This window comes from Hippoglossus stenolepis, chromosome 16, assembly GCF_022539355.2.
Source record: "Hippoglossus stenolepis isolate QCI-W04-F060 chromosome 16, HSTE1.2, whole genome shotgun sequence".
NCBI classification, from domain to species: domain Eukaryota; kingdom Metazoa; phylum Chordata; class Actinopteri; order Pleuronectiformes; family Pleuronectidae; genus Hippoglossus; species Hippoglossus stenolepis.
Genome location: NC_061498.1, coordinates 828,432 through 840,743, shown reverse-complemented (window position 1 = coordinate 840,743; position 12,312 = coordinate 828,432). Strand labels below are relative to the sequence as shown.

Sequence of the window (12,312 nt, the reverse complement as noted above, 5' to 3'; positions counted from 1 at the left end):
GCCGCAGCCCAGTTGACTGGTGATTAAAAAGAAGCGCTATAGAAACCAGAGGACCAATGGAGGAGCAGGACGCTGTTTACAGGGAGGAGGGGGGGGGCACCGTTTCTATGGTTCCTGGACAAACCTCCTGCAGACAGGTATTAAACCACCGCAGAAACCCACTGCTGCGCACAGGAGGAGAGGAAGAGGAGCAGAGGAAGAGGAGGTGAAGAAGAAGAAGAAGAAGAAGAAGAAGAAGAAGAAGAAGAAGAAGAAGAAGAAGAAGAAGAGGAGCAGAGGAAGAGAGGAAGAAGAGGAGGTGAAGAAGAAGAAGAGGAGCAGAGGAGCAGAGGAGCACTGGACTTTTTCTCCTTTTCTTCATCTGTCGATCACAAAGTGAGAAACAGATGAAACTGGATCAGATCGAGTCAATAAACTGATAAACTGCTGGTTTGGGATTAAAACATCTGACACAAGGTGAGTGGGAATATTATCAGTTAATAAAGTTACACACACATACACACGGACACACACACACACACACACACACACACACACACACACCACACACACAACACACACGGACACACACACACACACACACGCACACACACACACACACACACGGACCTGTAAACTGTTGGAATGAAGGCTTGAAACATCCGAGTCAACTTTAAATTCACTAACGGATAAATAATTATTCTATAATAAAATATAAACTGTTAATAATAATAATAATATGACGAGTTTATGACTTTATATAGTTTAAAGTGAGTAAGAATAGTAATACGAATAATAAGATCTTTAAAAAAAATACTTTTTGAAATTAATAACTCAACAGACATTAGAATAAAAATCATGTTTATATTTGTATAATTCAATGACATCACATTTGTTCCTCATGTTCCTCATGTTCCTCAGGTTCCTCATGTTCCTCATGTTCCTCATGTTCCTCAGGCGACAGACTGAGAATCTACAACAGTGTTTCACTCAGACTCTGTTTTTAAATGTCATCATTGTCCTGTTCGCACTTTGCAGAAGCTGCTGAATATCCTCCCGTCAGGAGCAGGAGGAGGAGCAGGACAGGGCAGGAGCAGCAGCAGGAGCAGGAGCAGGAGCAGGAGGGCAGGAGCAGGACAGGAGCAGGAGCAGGAGGAGCAGGAGCTGGGTGCCACAGAGGAGGGAGGTGCTGGACATGCTGTCTCTGAGCTGTGCTGACCCCTGGCCGGAGGGCTCTGTGGGGCTGGAGGAGGAGGTGGTCACCGCCGCTGCTCAGGCGGAGGAGCGGGACTCCATCAGCGGCTCCTTGTGCCTGGACGACAGCCTGACCAGCCTCCAGTGGCTGCAGGAGTTCTCCATCCTCGGTGCCAGCGTCCCGCAGCAGATCCACCAGAGCTGCCTGTTCGGACACCCGCCGCCGGGGCCCGACGCCCCGTCCTCCCCTCTGGCCGGGGACCCCGCTTCCCTCGGGACGCCCCTGACCCCGGGGAAGCCCACGGCGGCGGCGCACAGCAGGAGGCCGCTCCTCCCCGGGATCGTGGCCCACGGGCACTGCCCCGACGAGGTGGACTACAAGAGCGACGCGCACATCAAGCCTCCGTACTCCTACGCCACCCTCATCTGCATGGCCATGCAGGCGAGCAAGAAGAGCAAGATCACTCTGTCCTGCATCTACCAGTGGATCACCGACAACTTCTGCTACTACCGACACGCGGACCCCACCTGGCAGGTAGGGACAACACACACACACAGACACACACAGAGACACACGCACAGAGACACAGAGACACACAGAGAGACACACTACCATGCGGACCCCACCTGGCAGGTAGGGACAACACACACACACAGACACACACAGAGACACGCACAGAGACAACCCAACAACACACACAGACACACACAGACACACGCACACACACACACACACACACACACACACACACACACACACTCACACTCACTCGCACAGAGAGACACACAAACACAGAGAGGCAGACACACACACACACACACACACACACACACACACACACACACACACACACACACACACACACACACACACACACTCACACACAAAGACTGCACATCCATTAGCCTCTGTAAGGACGTGTCATCTCCACTGTGTGTAAACGACTTTCTCTTCACTGCAGGTTTCACAGTTTTCTGAGGTCAGATCTCAGCTGGGTGATATTTTTAATTAAAGTAATATTGAATAAATCCATTTCAGAGGAACACAAAGTTCTGAGAGCTCTGCTGCCACACTGTGAGGTATTACTCACCTGGTTCAGTGTAATTAAAAGTGAAGCCACAAACACTTACATCACATTTACCTTCATACAACTAACATGAGTTAGAAACGTTACTAGCTTCTCCGTCGCCGGCTGGTTTCTCTGCTTGAGCAGGAGGAGGTGACGGAGGAGTCGGAGTTGTTGGGGCAGCAGATTCCTCGTGGAACGTTCAGGAATTCTCCAGAAAAGTTTAATTTTGCCAGATAAATGATTGATGAACTGTTCTCTGTGTTTCAGCGTCGGCCTCAGACAGTTCAGAGCGTTTTGTTATTTTAAAGCTGTACATGGGGCAGATAATATTTAACAGAGGTCATCAGGTCACTGCTCTACTCAGACCTCACTGAAGGGGGGGGGGGGATTAATGTGGTGGCTGCCGACCTTGTTACAAGAGAATTATTATAAGTTTAGAGTTAAAGTTTGACGATTTGGAAACTGCACAAATTTGAGGGTTAGATGAGACGTTTAATGTCTGTTCGGTAAAACCATTCTCAACCTCCGGAGTTTGTCTTTGTCTTTTGTCTTAAACGTATGAAATCCGCTGCAGAGACGACGTGTTTCTGTTTACGTCGACACCAGCGTCAGCTCCTCTCACCAAAAACTCGCTGTGTTTTCTACATGTGTGGCTCCTCTTTACGTCCTGAGATCTTTGATTTCTTGTTGTTATTTGCATCAACACGTCGACTCGCTGCCTGTGAATCCTGCAGAGGATCTGGGATCTGGGTTCTGTGTTCTCCTATCGGCTCAGTTGGACTTTCTGTGGACTTTATCCCAGGGCCCAGCTGGAGAAAGTCCTCAGAAAGTCTGGGGCCTGTCACTGGGTTCAGTTCATGTCTCAGAGCAGCTTAGGGTTGAATTTTAAAATGACTCCTAAAGTAATTTGTTTTCTGAATCTATTCTCAGAACTCTATCCGTCACAACCTGTCACTCAACAAGTGCTTCATCAAGGTGCCGCGGCAGAAGGACGAGCCAGGGAAGGGGGGGTTCTGGAAGATCGACCCACAGTACGCCGAGCGCCTCCTGAGTGGCGCCTACAAGAAGAGACGGATGCCACCGGTCCAGATCAACCCAGCGCTACAGAGCAGGCTCAGGGTCGACCTCCAGCCCCCGTCCAGAGGCGCCACAGGTCTGGGCATCAATCCAGAGTCGCAGCGCCTCCTCCGGGAGTTTGAAGAGGAAACTGGCGCTGACCAGAACTGGGACCCACATCTGGCTGAGGGCACCATGCTGGGCTCCTGGCCGGTGGTCAGAGGAAGAGCTGGGGCCAAGAGGAGACAGTCGCTGGGCTCCAGAAGTGGTGCAACCAAAGTCCTCCGGCGCTCCAGCTCCCCACTGCTCTCCATGGACGAACAGAAGGAGATCGGACCTCTGAAGGGGGACTTTGACTGGGACGCCCTGCTGGACTCCGCCCTCAGCGGGGAGCTGAGTTTGGACGGAGGAGAACCTCTGAGCCCCATCATGAAGGAGGAGGACTTGACTGTGCGAGGGACCCACATCTCCCCGGTCAATGCCCCGGCAGGGACAGCAGACATCCACGTGCTGGTGGAGACCCAGAGGAGGAACGACTTTGACGAGGAGACCTTCCTCGCCGCGGCCTTTCTGGAGAACCCCTGGCCTGAAGAAGAGGATCAGAGCCGCAATGACTACCTGTGTAGCTCCAGCGTCAACCTGGACCAGCTGTTTGACCTCGGAGACTCGTTAGGTGCGGACCCCAGCAGCCGGATTGACGCCCTCCTTTGAGGAATAGCTGCTTTCACACTAAAGACCCTTTGCTCTGCTTCTGTGGAATAAGAGACGATTTTTTTTACGTTCATTAAGCTCATGTTGTCTTTGTCATGTTGTTAAACGTATTTTTAGATTCAAGTTTTGATGCTGATTCATTCAACAAGACGCCACAATGTGCAGATCATCAACACGGGAAAACAAAACTGTGTGAAATCACTTTTTATGAACCACGAAATGACTTCAGACAAACAGAAACTAGTTTTCAAATGAAATGAATCCGTGAAGTGCGCCCCCTGCTGGCATCATTTTACTCTCAGGATTTTACATCAGTTATTTCAATAATGCGTGAGAGGAAAACTCTGTGAGCTAACAAGTTTGCTAACTGTCAATTAGCATCGTGCACGTACTAACACGGACGCAACTCAGCCTCACTGCCAATTCAACCCTGTGGCCAACTGAGGTACTACAACAAAGTAAAAAAGCATTTCCCCCAAAGAGACGTGTTTAAAAAGCTCTAAGTCTAATTATTACAACAATACGATTCAACTATTCATTGTTATTGCTGTTATACATTTGAATCTTTGAAGGTTTTACATTTGTCAACAGTTTCGAGGCCCAGAGAGAAAGTGTGTGACGTCATGTGACGTCATGTGACGTCTGTCGGAAAGAACACGTGAGTCCAGCAGGAGAAACACTAATAAATTACTTTCTCATAGAACTGAGAACGCAAATGTCACGTTTTGAAATCTGGTTCAGTTTGTATAATCCGAACAGTCTCACGAAAAACAAAATCACTTGACAAGCTTGTTAGCTCGCTGGACGTCTCTATACCGATTTGATCCATGTCCTCCTGTCTCCTGACTGAAAATCTGTCGTTATCGTCAGCGGACAAGTCGCTAATAATGTTATTAATTTGTAATAATCATAATTCATGTAACATCCTTTAAACCATAACTATGAGAAGCAGAGTGTGTAAAAAATAATGCTCATGTCTCCGAATTCAAAGTCAGAGAAATCAATGACATCTCCTGTTCAGTAAAAAACTACAGACGCACAAACTCAACTAAATCAAACCCTAAATCTGTGATTCTCATTTAATTGGAGCAAAACACTGTTTGTATCTGAGTTCACTTGGTGACAAACTGTTTTTTTCCGGTTCTTCGTCTTCTCCCGACGCTCTACGAACATTACGTCCTCCTCCGTTTTGGACTCTTTCAGCTCGCTTTTCACTTAAATGTCGTCACTGTCAAACGTGGTTAACGGCACAAACTCACACGTCAGATTTCACCAGATTTCACCAAACATTTGAGCAGATGAACTTTGAATCCACAGATCAAGTCGATCCATTTGAATTGTGAGATTTCACCACAAAGTTCTGCCATGAATTTGAAACGGTTGAACACGTCTCTGTGTTTACGTCATGAAAACGTGTTTGTGTTGTTGTCGGACTCAACTCCTGCAGTAAAGAAGAAGAAGAGGAGACGTGAGCAGAATGAAAATCTACAGCTCTTTCATTCTAAGATTCACTAAGTGAGTTTCAGCAGAAGCTTTTATCACCAGAGATTCACTGAGTTCAGTAAAACACAGTGAGGAATAATGAGATATTTGCCAAATGAGGTTTGGTGTAGAAGTGATTTACTTTATTAGCTGTAGGTTCATTTTGTGTTTGGGGTTTTTGGTACTAACTATTCTCTGTAGACATTTTCAAAATAAATAGGACCAGTAGATTAACAATAGTTTTGCAGGATTTTGTTCAAGAGGAAATGAAGCAGATCATTTAGTTTCAAATCGGACGGAGAAGTTTCCTGTAGAAATGAAGTAACTACTTTCTTTGACTTTCTTTGACTTTCTAGCAGAACAGTAGATTTAAATAGTCGAGGAAACACCTGAGCTTCACGTCTTCACAGTTCAAATGGACACAAAACGGCTTTAGGCGAAATTCTCCCACAAAGAACCATTAGGACGTTAAAATGCTCGTAAATGAATACCTGACCTTCTATGTGCCAAGAACAACACTTGGGACTCGACAGGGCGGCAGCGTTAAGAGGCTGTGTTTTTTATTAGGAGCAGGAAGTGTGTGTTTTGTACTGGTGTGTGTGAGGAGGTTGAGCGTGGTCAGTAAATCCCAACAATAAAAGTCCTGATGCATCTTGGACGTGTGTCATGTGACTCCATTTGAAAACAGCTCTTAACTCTGTAGTTGCAGGATTTTCTGTGTGAAACCACAGTGAAGCTCTTTCACATTCAGCTGCTGCAGTTGACTGCAGCTCTTCTCGATCAAATAACATTTATAAACCACAATAAATGCATCTTACCTCATGATTGATTGTGTAAAGTCGGAGACACTGTACCTTTTCTTTTACTTTACGGTTTTTATTTCATTTTCCACTTTTCTTTGACAATAAAAAAGCTTTACTGCATTTTGTCTAAATGTTTAAGTGATTTCATTTATCATTGATGTTGTTTGTTCATGTTCCCCAGAGGATAAACCACCTGGATTGTCCTCAAATTTACTTCAGATATTCATGGTACCAAGAGGATATATTCTAATGACGTCTCTAACTTACTGAGTGAAAGATCTCTTTGTCTTTATTAGGGATCAAGTGATCATTCATACTCTGACTTTTCCTTTAGCGCCACCTGGAGGTTGATTGTTTTTTATTGATCTCAGGAATCGTGAAGAAATCTATCTGTCTATGGTGCATTGCATTTGAACTGGTGAGTTAGTCAGTTAGTGAGTCAGTTAGTTAGTTAGTTAGTTAGTTAGTTAGTTAGTTAGTTGAAAAAAGGAAATACAGTATCACAACATTCAGTTGTATTTTTGTCTCAGTCTAAGTTTGAAGAATCTCAAAATCCAACATGGCTCCTCCTGCATCTTGAAAAAGTAAAACACAGTTTTATTTGTGTCTTCTTCGAGTCTCGTTGTCTCCCAGTAAACTTCTGTCTGTGGCTTTGGTTTTGTGAACTGGTTTCTCGAACCTGCCAAGGTTCACGTGAAGGTTGACAGAGCCGCAGACTCTTGTTTTCCTCTTTTACTGTGAGATTTACGTTGGTCTTTCCCTGCTCATCTCTGGCTGTGATCAGGATGGGGAATAGTCGCAGGGGGTGGTGGGTTTCTCTTTCAGGTCTTTGTCTGTGCTCAGTCAGACTCTTGTTCTCCGCGGTGTTGGGATCTGTGGTCCCTCATTGGGTCGGTGTGGGGTCTAACAGGGACAAGTGTCCCACGGCCCCATATATCACGTCTGTCTGCTGCAGATTAGCAAGGTGGCTGTGCTCAGGGGCTCAGATGAATAGCCACAGTAATCAAATGCAAATACATAGAATTGAAGAAGCGCCCCCCCCAGGACTGTGAACCGACCGGGTCGTCCGTCAGCGAGTCGCTGATGAGGTAATGATGGTTAAGAGATGAAGGCCATGGATAAAGTGCTGTAACGCTACACCTTTGTATGATGGACACCCAACACTCTGCTGGAAGCACAGGATCCTGCGTCCTCGTGCCCAGACCTGGTGCTGTTTCCTGGACAGGAGAGCTGGCATTTTCCCTTCCTGCCCCCCCCAGCCCGGGCTCCCTGCGGCCCCCCCTGGACTCGGCCCTCCAGCTGGATGGCATGGGCTCATACTCATAATGTGGCCGGCTGGTTAGATGAGAGGCCAGGTAACCTGATGCAGGTATTATCCCCTGGCCCTGCTGACGGCTGCAGGTAAGAGGAGCCTCCTGGTGAAACTAACCTCGCTGCTCGTTCCAACCCAGAAACGCTGCAAACTGAAAGTGCTAAACACCGACACCCGGAGTGGAGCCAGCGAGTGAAGGACGGAGACAACCTGACATTCGGCTCCGATATTTAATGCTTTCATACTTTCTATAACAATGAATAATGAATGAATCGTTTTTCCTTTTAGTGTTTATTCATCACTGACATAATCTTATAAAGAAAACGATACCAATACAAGAACATTGCTCTATAGATCATATTCCTTGGTCCCTTAAACTCAATTAAATCACACACTCATAGATATCAGTCTGTAAATATGTCTCAATTTAAAAAATCAAGATTCATTAATTATTCTCTCAATTTGAAAGAAAGTGTCTCAATGTCTCAACAAACAAACAAACAAACAAACAAACAAACAAACAGGCAGAAGCTGAACCTCTTTGGTTGAAGAAATAAAAATCATCTGAAATCATCGATTGTCAGATATTCTCTCTAATGTGATGATTTTCTTTCTATAACTTATTATTATTTCTGGATTTTAGTTGGATAAAAACCACACGTTTCTGACATGAAAATAACATTTATTTCTGTGTGTAACTGTCTTTTCTTTGTGCCCCCAGCTTCAGTCTGTTCTCTTCCAGCAGATGATTCAGGTTCAGATCTGATGAAACCATCTCTACATTCAGGATGTGTCTCTTTCTGTTGCCCCACGACGTCACTGGTATTCACTGAGGAAAGTGTCACAGGCTGAAGCTTATCTGCAGGTTCCTGAAGTGAGAAGTGAACCGGGAAGAGACGGGAATACGTCTTTTTTATCACACAGCTCATGAAAGGCCTGTTTCCGGGGTAACGGCTGGTACCATTGTCATGTAGGTCTGGGGGGGCGGGAGTGGGTGACTTGTGCTGGTCTTACCCAGGCTGTGGGGTTGATGAGGGCTGAGGACGGTGGAGCCCCAGATTTATTACAGCGCTGGTTTTGTGAAAGTTCACTTACCTTCGCAAAGTGGGTGAAAAACACATCCCAGCAAACTGCTCCCTGCCCAGTGGGGGAAGAAACTTTTATTTAAGTACAAGAACTTTAATGTAAAATAACCAAATGAAAGTCTCTGTGTTCAGCTCAGCCTCCACTCGGTGTTCTGTTGTTTGGGTTCGATCGTTGCACTTAAATTAGTCCACAGAAAATTAATTGGCAACTATTTTCTGAAACAATTTAACAATTCATGAACTGAACCAGAGACATGTTCCTGACGTGTTCCTGACGTGTTCCTGACGTGTTCCTGACATGTTCCTGACGTGTTCCTGACGCGTCCTGATATGTTCCTGATGTGTTCCTGTGTGTTCCTGACATGTTCCTGACGTGTTCCTCACACGTTCCTGTGTGTTCCTGACGTGTTCCTGACGCGTCCCGACATGTTCCTGACGTGTTCCTGTGTGTTCCTGACATGTTCTGCAGGTTCTCTATGTGAGAACAAATGTCTGAGTCAGTGTCTCTGGACATGTTCTGGATCTTCTCCTGCAGCCTCCTAGTAAAATGTGTGTAACATGTCAGAGTGAGTCCATGTGAGGAAACAGCAGGACAATGTGTGGAAGCTTCCCAGTGAGCGAGTGGACGTGTTGATGAGGTTTCTAACACGTGACGGACGTGAAGCTGGAAGAACACAAATATCTCAGGATGAAGAAGAGGAGCCGTACACGTAGAAGACGAAGACATGTTCCTGTTGTGAACGAGTCGGACCCGACAACCTGCTGCTGCTCCACAAACACCAACTACACAACATGTCAGGACCAAATTCTCCAGAGTTCATGTCTGAAAACAGCAACATTATAAAATACATCAGAGTGTTTTATGATCTGTTTGTTGAATCTATTCTCTGACATGACACGTGTGTGTGTGTGTGTGTGTGTGTGTGTGTGTGTGTGTGTGTGTGTGTGTGTGTGTGTGTGTGTGTGTGTGTGTGTGTGTGTGTGTGTGTGTGTGTGTGTGTGTTGGGTTCAACAGTATCAAAACACAAAGGATCTGATCATCAGCTGATGTAAATGTTGACTTATTAATATTTCTGTCTGTGCTGGTTCACGGGAGTTCAGTGAATAACGACGTCTCTGTGTGTGACCTTTGAGACCGTGGTCATCAAACTGATCTGAGAACAGCTGCTGGAGAGTAAATGATCTGTCAATCACATGTGGATGCTGATGTGTTGGTGGCGTCGCGGTCGGGACAAAGATTTGTAGATCATTGTATGCAGCGTCTTGAGGACGATGGTGGGTGTGTGTTTGAGGAGTGTGAAAGTGTGTGTTTGCATGTGTGTGTGTGTGTGTGTGTGTGTGTGTGTGTGTGTGTGTGTGTGTGTGTGTGTGTGTGTGTGTGTGTGTGTGTGTGTGTGTGTGTGTGTGTGTGTGTGTGTGTGTGTGTGGCTGATGCCCTCTTTGTCAGGAGGACACAGGCTGATGGGTAATCTGACATCCATCACAGGCTCAGAGAGCAATACACACTCTGTAACAACGAGGAAACAATACCCAGGGAAACAGTGGGAGGGCCACGTTATTCATCACACAGGGCTGCAGTGCTGGTGGAGGAGGAGGAGGAGGAGGAGGTGGAGGAGGAGGAGGTGGAGGAGGAGGAGGAGGAGGAGGTGGAGGTGGTTGGGCTCTTTTGTGGGTGTTCAGGGTAAAGAATGATGCAGCAGAGGACCAACATGACAAAGCCATTTCAGGAGTGACCTGTAAACCTCCAGACTGAGGAGGAGCTGATCCTCAACCTGCAGCTGAGACCTGATTCCTCTGAGGACCAAGCATCAGAAACTAAAACATACATATATATAAATATATATATGTATGTTTTAGTTACTTCAGCCTCCCTCCAGTGAATCAGCCTCATACCTCGTGCAGGTGAAGCTGCTGTAGGAATCTGTAGCAAAGTGCACAAACATTCATGGATATTTACACAGAAACGCCCGGACGTTCACTGTGTGTGGACTTATTCGTTGTTATCTTTAAAGGTCCAGGATCCATCAGCAGAAATATAATCTAATACTCATAAAGATTCATTAGTTTGTAATCACCTGAAGAAATGTTTCTTAACCTTCACTTGATGTATGAGGCCACCGTGCAGGAGAGGGAAGTAACTTTATCAGACTGGGAGGTTGGGCCTGTTTCATTGGTCGCAGGTGTTTTCCTCTGTGTTGTCTGTGATGGATCTGCAGTGTTACGCTGTCCAGGTAACATAAAGGTTAGTGAGTCACTGCACTGACAGAACAATGGTCTCTAAATACCAGACTCAGTTACCAGGCTGATTCTCAGCTTACACTGCTGCTGACCACATTTCACACCAGATCTGTGCCTTGTTTCCTCCACGTCCAGCCGCTCCTTCTCCTCTCGTGCAATGACGAGAAATCTAAAATCTAATCAAGGGATTTCTGTAGAAACTTCTGTGACGTGCAGGAGACAGTGAGATGGGTGATACTGAAGGGAGGCGCAGCAGGAGCAGCAGCTCAGCTCCTCGTGGAGGAGGAAGAGTAAAGTGATACCTGCGTGTGCTGTGACGCCTCCACAGCTGCTGAGTCTGAGGCAGAGAAACGGACTGAAAACAAACAGAGCCGTGGCAGCTGGGGGCGGGCTGAGCCGTACGCGTGTTCTTGGCGGCCACAGTTTGACCTTGGCCGGGCAGGTCCAGGCCTGCCTGTCAATGTGGGGGGGGGGACTCAAGGAGTCGCTTGCAGGACTTAGACCAGCTCAATGAGAAAGGAAAATACCGCTCAGGACAAACAAGGGCAGCAGCGTCGCCTCCCTCCAGCTCGCTGCGTCTCTTTAATGATCCTTTCTGTTTCAGTCAACACTCATCGGATTCCAACACACAGCTCGGCCCGCCGCTCTCACCACAGAGGACACTTTCTCTCCACTGCTTCTCTTTTAACCGCTCTTCACTCAGCGCCGTCCAGAGTTTCATTTGATTTCTTTATTTCTTTGTTTGTTTCACAGCAGAGTTGAAGCTGTGGAACACTGCTGCTTTACATATCTTAGACTCTACCCTCAATAGGTGAGCTGCCGTGGCGACAACAGTGACAAAAGCCTCCTGTACACACACACACACACACACACACACACACACACACACACACACACACACACACACACACACACACACACACACACACACACACACACACACACACACACACACACACACACACACACACACACACACACACACACACACACTCGTGGTACGGCCTCAGACCCCCTCGCTGCCTGTTTCTCTGTTGTTTTTGGTGAATCCACAAAGTGACTTGATGAGAGTGGACGTGGGACGGAGCGAGAGAGCGACCCTCCAGACTGGTTCCCAGCTCGCTCTCCTGGCAGCGCTCTGAACATCTCGCTCTCTCTGAGCCATCAGGCGGCTGCAGCCTCAACAGGAGCCGGCTGATTTATTCACTCACACGTTTCAACACATCAGACGTCCAATAAAACCACAGCCAGGTCGCTCCTCACGTCCCAGTGGTCTTCACCATGAGGAAAACCGTGAACTGTAAATAAAGATGGACGACTTGTCTCCAGAAATGAAGCCAAATTATCTCTGATACAAACTAACATCTTGCATCTGAACAGTA

General features: G+C 46.8%; 1 protein-coding gene across 1 annotated transcript; it reads left to right on the top strand.

Moving 5' to 3' along the window:
• Positions 1-256: 256 nt before the first annotated feature.
• Positions 257-6,420, top strand: foxj1a (forkhead box J1a). Its single transcript, XM_035181702.2, has 3 exons — positions 257-456; positions 1,018-1,708; positions 3,174-6,420. The coding sequence occupies exons 2-3, from the start codon at positions 1,175-1,177 to the stop codon at positions 4,008-4,010; spliced, it is 1,371 nt and encodes a 456-aa protein (XP_035037593.1). The 5' UTR covers positions 257-456; positions 1,018-1,174; the 3' UTR covers positions 4,011-6,420.
• The last annotated feature ends 5,892 nt before the right edge of the window (positions 6,421-12,312 follow it).